This window comes from Ochlerotatus camptorhynchus, unplaced genomic scaffold (genome assembly GCF_037179485.1).
Source record: "Ochlerotatus camptorhynchus isolate MF236.1 unplaced genomic scaffold, CSIRO-AGI_Acam_v1.1 ptg000323l, whole genome shotgun sequence".
Classification (NCBI taxonomy): Eukaryota; Metazoa; Arthropoda; class Insecta; order Diptera; family Culicidae; genus Ochlerotatus; species Ochlerotatus camptorhynchus.
Genome location: NW_027040811.1, coordinates 2,110,533 through 2,124,358, shown reverse-complemented (window position 1 = coordinate 2,124,358; position 13,826 = coordinate 2,110,533). Strand labels below are relative to the sequence as shown.

General features: G+C 39.1%; 2 protein-coding genes across 6 annotated transcripts in view; one reads left to right on the top strand and one right to left on the bottom strand.

Moving 5' to 3' along the window:
- Nucleotides 1-13,826, bottom strand: part of jus (julius seizure) — a 452,703-nt gene that overhangs the window by 101,037 nt on the left and 337,840 nt on the right. The window lies entirely within an intron of this gene.
- Nucleotides 1-13,826, top strand: part of LOC135707916 (ATP-binding cassette sub-family C member 4-like) — a 116,118-nt gene that overhangs the window by 51,094 nt on the left and 51,198 nt on the right. The window contains exons 6-7 of the mRNA XM_065229835.1: nucleotides 1,724-2,199; nucleotides 2,479-2,742. Coding sequence (XP_065085907.1) covers nucleotides 1,724-2,199; nucleotides 2,479-2,742 — 740 coding nt within the window. The remainder of the gene's footprint in view (nucleotides 1-1,723; nucleotides 2,200-2,478; nucleotides 2,743-13,826) is intronic.

Below are 13,826 nucleotides of genomic sequence, written 5' to 3'. Positions count from 1 at the left end.
AGCTTTTGGAAAATGCAAACCTTTGGTTTACTGAAAACCTTGAAGACTTGAAAATTGACAAAAACTGTATAACAAAAACTTTTCGTATTTGTTTTAAATTTTTCTTAGGACGTTTTTTGTTGAAATTTTTGCACATGGTTAAGACGATTTAAATCGTTTTCTTTTCAAAAATTACAAAATTATTGAGCAAAAACAAGTTAAACATTTTTATGAAAAGTGGTTAAAGTTTTAAAGGTTTTTTTTTCAAGGTTTTCAATATTTTAAAAGTTTATATTTTTCACAAGCTTTTATTAGAAATAAATCAAAAATATTGAACAAAGTCTGTTTTTTGATGTTTAAGTTTTTAACACTTTTTAATGTTCTACTCGAAATTACAAAACATAATTTATGGTGTATATTTTTCCTGGAACGAATTTTATTTTTCTCTACAACTTTATTTCAGACACCATTTCGACTAGGACTGAGGATTCTGTGCTACGATTTATTAAAAAAAAATCAAATAGGGGAAATGGATGTAATGTCGGCTTAAATGCCCCTAATTTGGGCCTATACATGAATTCAGCAATCGACTAAATTTTCAAAAGCGAACAATAATATCCATTAGTACTGTCCTAATGACGCGTTCATCTAGATAAAATTGATAAATAGCTGATTTTTAGCGATGGGCACAATCTTAGATCCATAGGCCAACATAAGAGCCATTTCTCCTACGACATTTTGAAAAAAAAAATCCAAAATTTAAAATGGCAAACGTGAAAAGGTCGTGTCATATCGGTTCGTCATTTGGCGAGGAACTAACCGCTCAATCGTGTATTTGATATTATTCAACAAGTCACTTTCAATCAAAATGGTGTCCAGGACAACATTGACAAAGCAATTTATTTTCTGGAAAAAAATATACACGGTAAAAAAAATCGAGTTATTTTGAGTAAAAAATCAAAAAAGTGTGGAAAACTTCTGCAGTAAAAATGATCCTCTTCAATATTTTTTTTTTTAATATACGAAAAAAGTCTTATGGAATGTTTTATTTTCTGAGAAATGTTCAAGCTGGTCGCTTAAATATCACAAAAAACACACATTTTTTAAACTTTTAAAACTATTTTTTAAAGTTTTTGTTGTGCAATTTTTCTGTAATTGTTTGCACAGAAAACTTTGCTGAATATTTTAAAAAATCGATGTAAAATTTTATCGAAAAATTGTCCAAAAGTTATTATTTTTTAAGTTTCCAACTGGGAGTATTTTTAATAAGTTTTTTTTTATTAAGAATATTAAAAAAAAAAAAAAAATAGGGGGTCATTTTCGGTTATTTATGTTGTGATCAAATTTTTTGATTTTTGCCCAAAAATAGGTTTTAGGCGGCCACGGTAAATTGGCTTCAAACGTATAAAAAAGCCACGAAAACGATAATACTTTTGGGCCTGGGTTCAATCCCAGTCGGCGCCGTCTGGATTTTCTGAGACATAAAATCTCTGATCACGCCTTCCTTTGCCGTTCAAATCAAGGAAATAAGTCCGAAACTGTAGTTTTTGATCGAAATAGGATTTCAATTTACACCAATTTAGATTGCATCCAAAGTAACTATTTTGGTTTTGTCATAGTTCTTTAGCCCATGATCTGGTCACGAAGACTACATTAAAATTATGACCTTGAGTCGTTTAAGTCGTTTATGCTTTCCGGTCAAAATGAGCATCCAACATTCTAAAATCAATTTCTAATTTTTCAGTGGTAGGAATCCAGGGCATGACCCTCACGGTGGAAAAAGGCGAACTATGCGCCGTAGTTGGACCAGTTGGAAGTGGCAAATCGACACTGCTGCAGGTGATCCTTGGCGAGCTGGAGCTGGACGAGGGCCGACTGGAGATAAGCGGAGACCTCAGCTATGCTTCCCAGGAGCCGTGGCTTTTCGAAGGATCCGTCAAGAACAACATCGTCTTTGTCGCGGACTATAACGAGAAGCGCTACCGGGAGGTGGTGAAGGTCTGTGCCCTGGAACGGGATTTCCAGCTACTTCCGCTCGGGGACGAAACCATCGTCGGCGAGCGAGGCATCAGCTTGAGCGGCGGTCAGAGGGCAAGAATCAGCTTGGCTCGGGCAGTCTACAGGAAGGCCGAAATCTACCTGCTGGACGATCCACTCTCCGCCGTCGATACCCACGTGGGAAAACACATATTCGAACAGTGCATAACGGAGTACTTAAAAGTGAGTACCGGGTTTCAAATTAAAAATTGATATTTAATAACAACTTTCAACCCGCCGCGGCCGGTTGTTAGCGGTTAATTGTATTCCTATGCAAGATTTAATTAAGTAATGTTTTATCGGTGCTGTAAAAGAAAACGCAGCACAGGGAGGCGGCTCCACCGCTTTCATTCAATTAAAACTTGTGCTGTGTGTGTGTAGCACGTGCATTCATTTAGCAGAGTGTTCGTTCTGGGCTTAAATATGATTTTTTTGTTCTTCTGCCCAACACCACTCCAACAGGACAAAGTTTGCGTGCTGGTAACGCACCAGCTCCAGTATCTGAAGGACGTCGAGCACATTGTGCTAATGAACGGGGGAGTGGCGGAGGCGCAGGGTTCCTATCGCAGTCTGGAGGCAGCCAACACCTATCCCATGCTGGCAACACTGGTTCACGAGCGGGAAGTCCAACAGCAGCAGGAGAAGGAACAACTGCCCCAGGTGGAGGATTTTCTGGACAACGAGGACACCGGCGTGGCACCGGCGGCTGGGGCTGCTGATGGAGAGGTGAGTGTCGAGGGGATTGAAATGGGGAATTTTCAGGATTTGAATGGGGGATTAGTCTTAATTGCTGTTTTGTCGTTTTTATGGCTGGTGAAACATGGGTACGGAGAGAGAGAGATATCTCGTTTCATTGCTTGTCGATCTGGCTTAATCTGGGTTGTGTGGATTTTGTTTTGGGACTTGTAGATATGGGGGTGTTTGGAAAGGTTATTATCGTATCACTATTTTGGATCCATGCGACTTTTGTTTGTACCAACATGCCACGGAGCTGGATGGCCATTCAAAATGATTAAGGTGTATCCTTCGTCATTAAATTAAAGATTAACGATTGTCTGACTGAATGAGCGGAGCAATGAGCGAAGAAATCAGCATTTCCACAATGATTTCAAGCATTAATAATATTTATAAGAAGAAAATATTCCAAAAGTTCAGAGTAAGTTTGCCCTCGGCAATTCAAACACAGACTGAGTTCTTGCAAAAAGCTTCACGATCTAAAACTAAAACTAGCCCTGATGAAGTTCCCAACCCGTAGATCGAAATGTTGGCAATGATAAAACTGTTATCAGCTATTTGTCTTGAAGACTGAAAACCCCGAAAAAAATGAATCTTTCAAGATCTTTAAAAGTCAAGGTCTTTAAAGGTCTACACTTTTCAGAAGTCAACGGTGCATCTCTGAAGTTATTGGAGCTGTTCTAAGGATGTCTGAACTTCAGTTAAGTTCTCAAAACCTTCCCTGAATTTTCCTGAGCTTTCAAAAGTTCCTGCAATGTTCCTAAAGTTAATGGAACTGCCCTGAAGTTCCTGCAATGTTCATAAAGTTTACTAAACTTCCTTGAAAATCATGGAACCTCCCTTATAATTTCAAAATTTACCCTGGACTTGCCTTAAGATTACGTTCCTCCATAGATAAATTCTATGTCAAATGAGCAAACGATTTGGCACGAACCCCTTCGATTTTTAAGAAACTTTCAACATGTCTACAGTATGGGAGATAATGATTTTTCCACAGATCACGAGACCATTTTGACTTATGACTAATTTTTGATAAGGGCGTAAGTGTTTTCACATATGAATTTATCGAAAAAAATCCAACCCTAGAACAGTTTATTGCATCAAAATTGTGTATAAGAAGAAGTTGTAGAGAATTGATTGGACTTTAAAGGAAACAAATACACATTGAAAAAACATTGTTAAATTATTGAAAAAAAAAAAAATAATAATCAAAATACAAAATGTGCTATTTCAAATAAAAAAAGTTTCTGAAGGAAAAAACTTTTTATTGATTTTTCAAATTTGATGAATTCGAATGAATAAGAATATTTCAATATTAGTTCATAGCAAATCAAAATGATCGAAATCAACCAATATTGTTTAGAAAATTTGTATTTTTTTTTGAAAATAAGTCTTGTTCATAAGTGTTTTGCCATCTACAGCTGTACAATAATTTAGGGAATTTTATGCATATCTTCAACATTGTCCGGCTGTAGATGGAGAAAACCGAGAAACTTATGAAAAGGGCTTAGAGAAAATATCAATTTTCTAAACATTTTTTTTTCACAATATCTCAATAACGGCTATGTTTAGGGTGTTGGTCACCGAGATCATTTTGATTTGTTGTAACCTGAAAATCATATTCAATTACGGTAATATTCTTATGCATTCTAATTTATCAAATATGAAAAAGTTAATGAAGTTTTTCTTGCGGTAACTTTTTGATCTGAAATCACTCTATCTTGAATTACCCTTATAAATTGTCTTTTGACATAAGGTCATCGCAGAAAAACAAAATAAAAAATACAACCAAAATCATAATGAAGCTCTCTCTGAAGCATTTTAAATTTTAATTTTTAATTAAAAAGTTTGACATTTTTTTCAGTGTATATTTGTTTCCTTTAAGTCCAATCAATTCTCTACAAACTTCTTCTCAGACACAATTTGAACACAATAAACTGTTTTAGGGATAGAATTTTATGAAAAATTCATATGTGAAAACACATACGGAAAGAGTCGTGCCAGGTGGCAAAAAAGTTGATTTTCATGGGTCATTTGTGAAAAAGTTGTTTTGCTTTCAAGAAATCCTTAACAAATTCACAAGGTTTTAAAATGGCTTTTATGAAGAAAAATTGAAGGCTGAATTGTATTTATCCAAAGCCATTTTGCGTGATCCTAACCTTTCAGATTTATGGCAGCATTTATGGAGGCAAAGTAGCCTGCAAAAAGTTAAACGTCAAAGTTTGTTTATCTTTCGCTAGTTGCGCTGTGGGATCCAGAATTCTTCCAGGCGGTTTTTCCCCGATGGATTGGGAGCAGTTACTCAGATAGTTTGCGATACTGTTTTACATTTCGCATTTCGAACAGCTGGAAGCGCAATCGTTCACGAAAAAGATCCATTTCTTCCGGATGGTTACAGAAGTGCACCATCCAACGATGCAGGGATGTACGCTTGAATCGAGAGGGGTGACTCTATCTAAGATGCAGGAATTTTTTTGTTTTGCTGTTGTGAGATGCACTCACGCTTAATAGATAGAAACACGATTGATTATGATTTTGAAGATTTCCGGAAAAAAGGTGGAGAGCGATGCGAGTAGTGTAAGATTTTTCGACCATTTAAAATCGAGATTTAGATGTGTCACACCCCTCGGCTTGAATGAAATTTCCGAAGAGTTGATTCTTTCACCGAAAAAATCGCTGCTATGGATCGGAAACCAGCTTATCCCCTTAACTAACAGTTTCAGTGGTTTGCTGTCGGTTGCTATTCCGATGGTCATCTATTCGCAAGATCTGAAGAAGGCTGGTATGATGGAGAAAAACGAGACACTATTTAGAGAAAACACAAATTTTCTAAACATTATTTTTACAATATCTCAAAAACGGCTACGTTTAGGGTGTTGGTCACCGGTATCAGTTTGATTTGTTATAACCTGAAAAATCATATTCAATTCTTATTCATTATAATTTATCATATATGGAAAATTCAAGAAGTTTTCTTGCAGGAACTTTTTGGTCTGAAATCACTCCATCTTAAATTAACCTTATAAATTGTCTTATGACATAAGGTAATCTTAAGAAAAATCGTAATGAAGAGAATTTCACATTTTAATTTTCAACTTTTTTTTTCAAAAATTGAAAAAAAAATCAGTGTGTATTTAAGTCCAATCAATTGTCTACAACTTCTTCTTACACACAATTTGGACAAAATAAACTGTTTTAGAGTTAGAATATTTTGAAAATTCACATGTAAAAAAACACATTCGCCCTTTTAAAAAAATACTCTTGAGTCAAAATGGTCTCGTGATCGGTGGAAACATCACAATCTCCCATACTGAAAACATGTTGAAAATTCCATTCAGATCGGAAAGAGTCGTGCCAGATTTCACCTGGAAATGCTCCATGCAGGGCTGGAAAGCACCTCAGAGCGTTAGCATAGCAACTTTGTGGTTCTCCCATTTACTTCGCACACTCTTTACCAATTAATCTGTGAGAAGGCGGTCCACACAATGAGCGGTACACTCCGTGCGGCGCAGGGAGCGAATGTAATACAACAAGCGCTAATGTCTTCTTTGAATTCTTTGAAGACTTTGCTTACCACGACTGCATGCATAGGAGAGATGTAGAAGGGCATAACAAAGAAGAGTTTTGTATTTTAGCTGTGTTTCCCATTTGTAACCCTACACTGACTGGCGCTCTTTGCGTCGGATCCGTCGGAGCGATAGCTACACATTGAGCTGGATGTGTGTCTGCCTTCTCTTCTCCGCTGCTTTACACTTGCGTAGGGTGAAAAACAAGCAAACTCTGTGTTTGCTTGATTCTCACTTTGTATATTTCAGAAAATCAGTACATTGCGCGCATTGAGTGATCAGATGACAGTCCTGGCTCCATGGTAATGTTCCCTTAATTTTCAATATTTTCGTGGAACTTCTCTAACGTTCCTGATATTCATGCAACTTCCTGGAAGACCCCGCAATAGCCCTGATTTTTTTTGAATTTCCCATAATTGCTCTGAAGTTCTCTGATCATTCCTGAAAATAATAAAAGTAACATCTCTGGACCCGGCTGATTTTTTGCCAATTTGGCCGAAACGAATCTCAAGTTTTTCTTTTGTCACCACTCCCTTCAAAATATTGGAAAGGGGGAAATAAAAAAAAAAACTTTCAGTGCATATTTATTTTTCGAGTATTGCTATTTAATTTGGGTATGGATACTTGCTTTGCTAGACCTTATTATGTTGTAGAATATCACCTTGTTCTTTTACAGAATTTTTACATAAATTTGAACTAGAACGGTACGGCATGCCAGGTCCTTGAAATCGAATCAGCCGGTTTCAGTTGGTGAAAACGGATTTTTTCGAACTCATTCCTAATCTTTTTTGGCAACCGTCTTCAATCAAATTTTTGTATTCGATCTAAGTTTCTTAACTTACAAACCTGCTGCAATGATACTAAATTATTCAATTCTTTTCTACAGTGATTCAACCATTTCCGAGCTAAATCCAATCTTTTCAAAATTGGTTTAAATTTTATAGAAGTGAGACCAAATCAGAAACAATTCAGGAAATTTCTAACTGAGGTGACACTTTTCAAAACAGATTCAAAACTGAGTCTTTTACTTTTTTGCTGAAGTGAGTTCGAACTTTCGCAAAACTTTGATAGCTGATTTGAACAGTGAGCGCTCAACTTCCGAGCCAAGCAGACGTACTTACGCTATCGCTATTTCTGGAAGTCGATCTCAAGCTATATATCGTTTGTCGCGCTGCGTTTTTCCATCGCCGAGCCGTAGCGTTTTCCCGCGTACTACGACTCCACGATGGCGCGTCGCGCGAACACATTCCGCATAGATTATGCGATGTTACCGAAAAAACCGGACTATGCAAAAGTGCAAAGCTTTGTTGGAACCATGTTGGGCTTAAAGCCCGGTGAAGTGCTGAGAATACAGTGTAGCAGAAGTCTCGGGTGTGCCTTCGTGAAGGTCGTCGACCTGGAGCTGGCACAAAAAGTGTGCGAAGAACACGACGGAAAACACGAAGTGCAAGTGGGTGAGGGGAAGATGGTTCCCCTGCGAATAACCATGGAAGACGGGGCAGTGGAGGTGAAGCTGTACGATCTGTCTGAGGACGTATCAGACGAAGCCATCATCAAATTCCTGTCCGCGTACGGTGACGTCATCTCAGTTCGCGAACACATGTGCGGAGGTGATTTGTACTTTCCGGGCATTTCCACTGGTGTTCGAATTGCCAAGATGATCGTGAAACACAATATCGAGTCGTGGGTCACTATCGATGGGGAAACGACGTTGCTATCCTATTTTGGTCAACGTCAAACTTGCCGACACTGCCGGGACTTCATCCACATAGGCGCCACCTGCGTGCAGAACAAAAAGCTGCTAGTGCAGAAGTCGTATGCCGATACGACTAAGCAGCCTGCACCAATACCAACCAAACCAAATGCGAAGCCACGGAGCCAAAAGCCAACGTTGCAGACAAAACCCCCACCTTCTAAGAGGCCGAAACAGCAGTTGTTGTCGGTTACACAAAAACCAATTAACACGCAGTCGGAGACACAATTTCCTCCACTCACTCTCCCCATCATACCCGTATCGGGTCCAAACCGCCGCCGGAGAAAAGGTCGCTGTCCAACACGCCCGGTCAACAGCCCCCTGATGGTGGAAAGTCCGATGGCAACGAGACAGACGACTCGGCAATGTCAACGCACAGCACAAACTCTAGAGGACGCCCTAGAGCCAGAAAGCGACGAGATGGTATCGATGACGAGCGGGATCTGGAAAACCAATCGTGAATCCAATCGCCAGTTACAACATCACTACTATCAATATAAACACGATCACCAACGAAACAAAACTCAACGCCTTCCGAACTTTTATCAGAACGATGGAGCTTGACATCGTGTTTCTGCAAGAAGTGGAGAACGAGCAGCTCTCGATTCTTGGCTATAACGTTGTCGCAAATGTCGATCATTCGAGAAGGGGGACTGCAATAGCGCTAAAAGAATACATTCGGTTTTCCCATGTAGAAAAGAGCTTGGATGGCAGGCTCGTTGCTCTGCGGGTTGAAAACACCACATTGGCAAACGTATATGCACCGTCGGGAACAGCAATGCGTGCCGAGTGAGAACGCTTCTTCAATAATACTTTTATCTTCGGCCCAACACCGAATATCTAATACTTGCCGGAAATTTTAACTGTGTGCTACGATCATGTGACTCGTCGGGCTTCAACAGTAGCCCCGCTCTCCAGGCCACGGTACAGCAGCTACAACTCAACGATGTTTGGGTTAAGTTGTACCCCACGACCCCCTCCTCCACATACGTAACGCACAACTCGGTCTCCAGGCTCGACCGCATATACGTCAGCAATGGTCTATGCACGTATCTTCGGAGTGCAGCCACGCATGTATGCTCTTTTACGAACCACAAAGCGCTTACCGCAAGAATATGCCTCCCTAGCCTCGGACGCGAACCTGGCCGCGGTTACTGGTCCCTTCGTCCCCATATTCTCACTGCAGAGAACATTGAAGAGTTCCAGATTAGATGGCAATATGTAACCCAACAGCGACGGAACTTTCCAAACTGGATAACGTGGTGGATATTTTTTTTATGTACCATGGAATGTCATAATTTAATTTATTTATTTATTTAATACAAGTATTAAGCGTAGTACAAATAACCACATGTGTTCTCAAAGCTCGTACTACACTGAGAGATGATCAGTTCCGTCTCGAAAATAATTGTTTACATTGATTTTTAAAGTATACGTATGAGGCAGCTTGTTTGCAATTCATAGGCAGTTCATTTCATAATTTCGCAGCACGTTGATGAAAAGAGCATCTGTAGATCTCTGTACGACATCTAGCGAGTGTTAAATTTCTTGAGCGAGATGACCTCAAAAATGAAAAGAAATTATGCAAATAAACAGGACCTTCATTCAGAATTTTGTAAGTTTGGGTACATACTCTCAGCTTCACGTAATTTTCATAAGTGCAACCTAAAATCCCCTTGTGATTGATGCCAATATGTTCAAAGCGAGGAATTTTATAAACATATCTTGTAACAGCATTAAATGCAAGTTGTAATTTTCGACTATTATTGGAGGAAGTAGATGTATATAGAACATCAGCATAGTTAAATAGCGGAACTAGAAGACTTTGAGCTAATTTTAAACGAATATGTTTAGGAGTACAGTCTCTCAACAGCACTAAACCCAGCCTTCGTCGGTTTACGGCTCGTATTGCCGGACAATCTTCGTCTCGCCTGCTGGTCAACGGGCATCTCTCGCAGAGCTTCGCCATCGAACGTTCGGTTCGCCAGGGGGACCCTTTGTCTATGATACTGTTCGTCATCTACCTCCATCCGTTTCTGCAACAACTGGAGCGACTCGTCGGCCCCGATCTCGTGGTGGCTTACGCAGATGATGTGTCTGCTATAGTTACCAATACACGCGTGATTGAGCGCATCAATGACCTGTTCAGACGTTTTGAACGTGCCGCCGGCGCAAAGCTCAATAGATTGAAAACTGTTGCAATCAACGTCGGGCTCATTGATGGAGATCCACTGAATGTGCCATGGTTGCAAACAGTAGAAACGGTGAAGATTCTTGGCATTTATTTCACTAACTCAATCCGCGCAATGACTAAGATTAATTGGGATGCTCAAGTTACCAAATTTGCTCAACATTTGTGGCTGCACTCGATGAGGAGACTTAACCCTCAACAGAAGGTTATTTTGCTAAATACCTATATCACGGCAAGGATTTGGTACGTGGCATCAATCCTTCCACCATATTGTGTCCACACAGCGAAAATCACAGCAACCATGGGTTCCTTCTTGTGGCGCGGCCAACCGGCGCGGGTTCCTATGGAACAATTGGCACGAGACAAAGCATCTGATGGACTAAAGTTGCAGCTACCGGCACTCAAATGCAAAGCGCTTCTGGTGTACCGTCACTTACAGGATAGTGGCTCCCTTCCCTACTATCAGTCCCTTCAATTCCTCTTCCCGCAGATCTTCCTTGCCTTAAACTATTAGCCCAACAAATTCCACTTCTCCCCCCACTTATCCGAGAACACCCCTCCAGCGCCCAAATTCATCGTGTTCTTCTGGAGCGGACAGATATACCACGGGTCGAGAGAAAATATCCTGGATCAAACTGGAGACATATATGGACGAATATCGGGTCGAAACAACTGTCATCAAGCCAGCGGAGCAGCTTGTATATGCTGATCAACGAGAAGACGGAGCATAGAAGGTTGATGAAGATCATCCAACGGGCAGACGACGAGAGCTGCTTGCACTGCAACGCTACGGTTGAAACATTGCAGCACAAGTTCAGCGCCTGCCCCCGCGTGGCGCATGCATGGGCTTCCATACAGCAGAGGACTACGACGATACTCGGCGGCTGGCAAAGGCTGTCCATCGAGGATCTGCTTCGACCAGAACTTCTGAACATAGGGCTAAGAAAACGAAATGAAATTTTGAAAATCTTTGTATTGTACATCGACTATGTTAATTCTGTTAACGATAGAATAGATGTTAGTGCCCTAAATTTTTACATCGATTGTGATCAATAATACGTGTAAATTAATGTTTTAACAAAAAAATAAACAATACTTTTCCAGAAAAAAAAAAATAAGTCATCAACTAAGTCTAAACTCTGTCATGTTATTCAATCCTTTTTAAAGTTGTCAAAGCTTTCCTGAAGTGATTCAAAAAATCCCGAATCCAATCTTTAAAGAATTGGTTTGGCATTTTCTGAAGTTAGGCAACATTAGCTGATTTAATCCCTTTTCTGAATGAATCAAAGGTTTCCTGCATTGATTCAACTTTTCTCGAACTGTTCTTAACTGCTTTGGCTTGAAACATCGATTTGAATTTTTCATCCTAGACGAATCCTTCAAGATTTCCTTGTCATAAATTTGGCTTTTATTAATTATGAGAAACCATCTTTTAAGCTCAATTTGTTAACATGGGGAGTTTATGATGCACTTTAAAAAGCCTAAAAAGCAACAATAAATGCTTTTTGCTCTAATGAAAAACCTAATGGTTTTATAGTTGCTTTTATAATGATAGAACACGTTTATAAAGTATTTTATCAATACATTAATAAACAATTGCTAATGACGTTTAGGCTTAAATTACCCAGGTTTTAAGGAGGGATTGAAAACTGTTTTAAATTTATTTTTAAAACAAGACAGTTGTTGACTTTCTTGCCAGACTATAAAAGGTTTTTAAAACAGCAATAAGCTGAATTACTAAGCAGGAATGTTTTACACTTTGAAATGCTATATTAAAACTCAATGGATTGTTCTTTGCCGTTATAAAACCATCATAAATCAGAGTGGCTGCCAAATGGTTACTTGGGCTCTGATCACGTCTTGCTTCGGAAGGGTTGGTCCCCGGTCCATGAGTTGACTTCCCCAAAAGTCTGGAGATTCCTGCAGTTGTGTTGACTGCCCGTAAGATCTCTGAGCTTGTCTATAAAACATCCAAATTTTTTTCTTAAGATATTGGGACTCCTCTGAAGCTTTCTTGACTTCCCTGAAGTCCTTAGAACATTTTAAAAGTTCCTGCAGTTTCCTTGAAGCATATGGAACCACCGTGAAGTTCTCGAAGCATCCATGGAGTGGACGAAATTTTATAGAAGTTCACAGATCTTACCTTATTATTCCGCAGTCTGATAATGAAACTTCCTCGACTTTCCTTTCATTCCTCGAAACTTATTTGAAGTTTCTAAAACATGTGTGAACCAGCCTGAAGTTCTCTTATCCTCCCTGAAGTTATTGGAACATCGCTGAAGTTCTTGCTATTCTTCTGAGAATGTTTCTGAAATTTGCACATCATATACTAGGTTGCACAATGTCGTAGGTGGTACGAGCTCCAATCTGTTGTTAAGGAGGAGACCCACCTTCATCCGTTGCTGTTAGATAGTAATTAGTGGTTAATCACTACCTCTTAGATACAGGATGTATACAGGTTAGTCGGATACTTACTTACGAGAGATGCAGAGAACTCTACGACCCCTCATAAGAGTCACGGGAAGGGTCGAATTTTGTTAGCAGGGAAGGTAAGCCATAGGATACACCCAGCCGGCGTTACTGGCAATCGTTATATAAAGTATTTCTGAGAATGTTTCTGAAATTTCCATGAAATTAATAAAACTACTCTAAAGATCTCTCAACTTCTCCACGTGTTTATGAGAAATTTCTAAACATTTTATTAAGTTCTCTGAATGTCCTTGATGTCTCAGGAACATATTTAAATTTTTGAACATCTTGAAATTTCCCGTTATTTTTTCTGAATTTAATTCTTGAAATGTACCTTTGTACTTCCCGGAAGTTTCCGCATATTTCCTGGTATTCATGGAACTGCTTTGAAGTCCTCAGAACAGTCTCAAAGTTCACGTAACTTCCCTTACCCTTACCCAAAGTTCAACGGAACTTTCATGAAGTTTTTTTTTTTATAATTCTCTGAATATTTTGGCTATTTCCTAAACTTCTTGATATATCCTTGAAGTTTTAGAAATTTCTCTAAACAGTTGTGAATTTCCCCGAATTTCTTAAAGCTTTTTTAAAGTTCCTGCAATTCTCTTAATTTTTTTTGACGTAGGACTACGTCTGTGATTTCTATATGGGGGTACACTTTGTGTAAACCAAAAATGAAACATGTAACAAAATTATGAAAGATTTTGAACGTTAATAACTCAGCTGCCCCTGGATCAATTTCAATATTTTTATCACCAATCGATCAGAAATATTTCTACGCATCTGATAAAATTTAAACTTTATCATTTTTAAAAAATATCACTATTGAAAATTGCACGAATGTGCAACTGTTGCTACGATAATTAAAATTATCACCGATTGCCTGCGAAAAGCGATTTTTCCTATCACAAATTTCAAAGTTGAATTCCATCAGATCTCACCAAACGATGTTTATTCAATCACCGCGTGGTGAGTGGTGGTGTTCTCCAGTACACAACGAAAGGCTTCTTGCAAGCAGCGAGCTGCAGCCCACATTAGCACGCATAGAAGGAGGAAGAAGCCGCATAGCTATTAATCGGAATCAGTAGCTCTTTGTGTC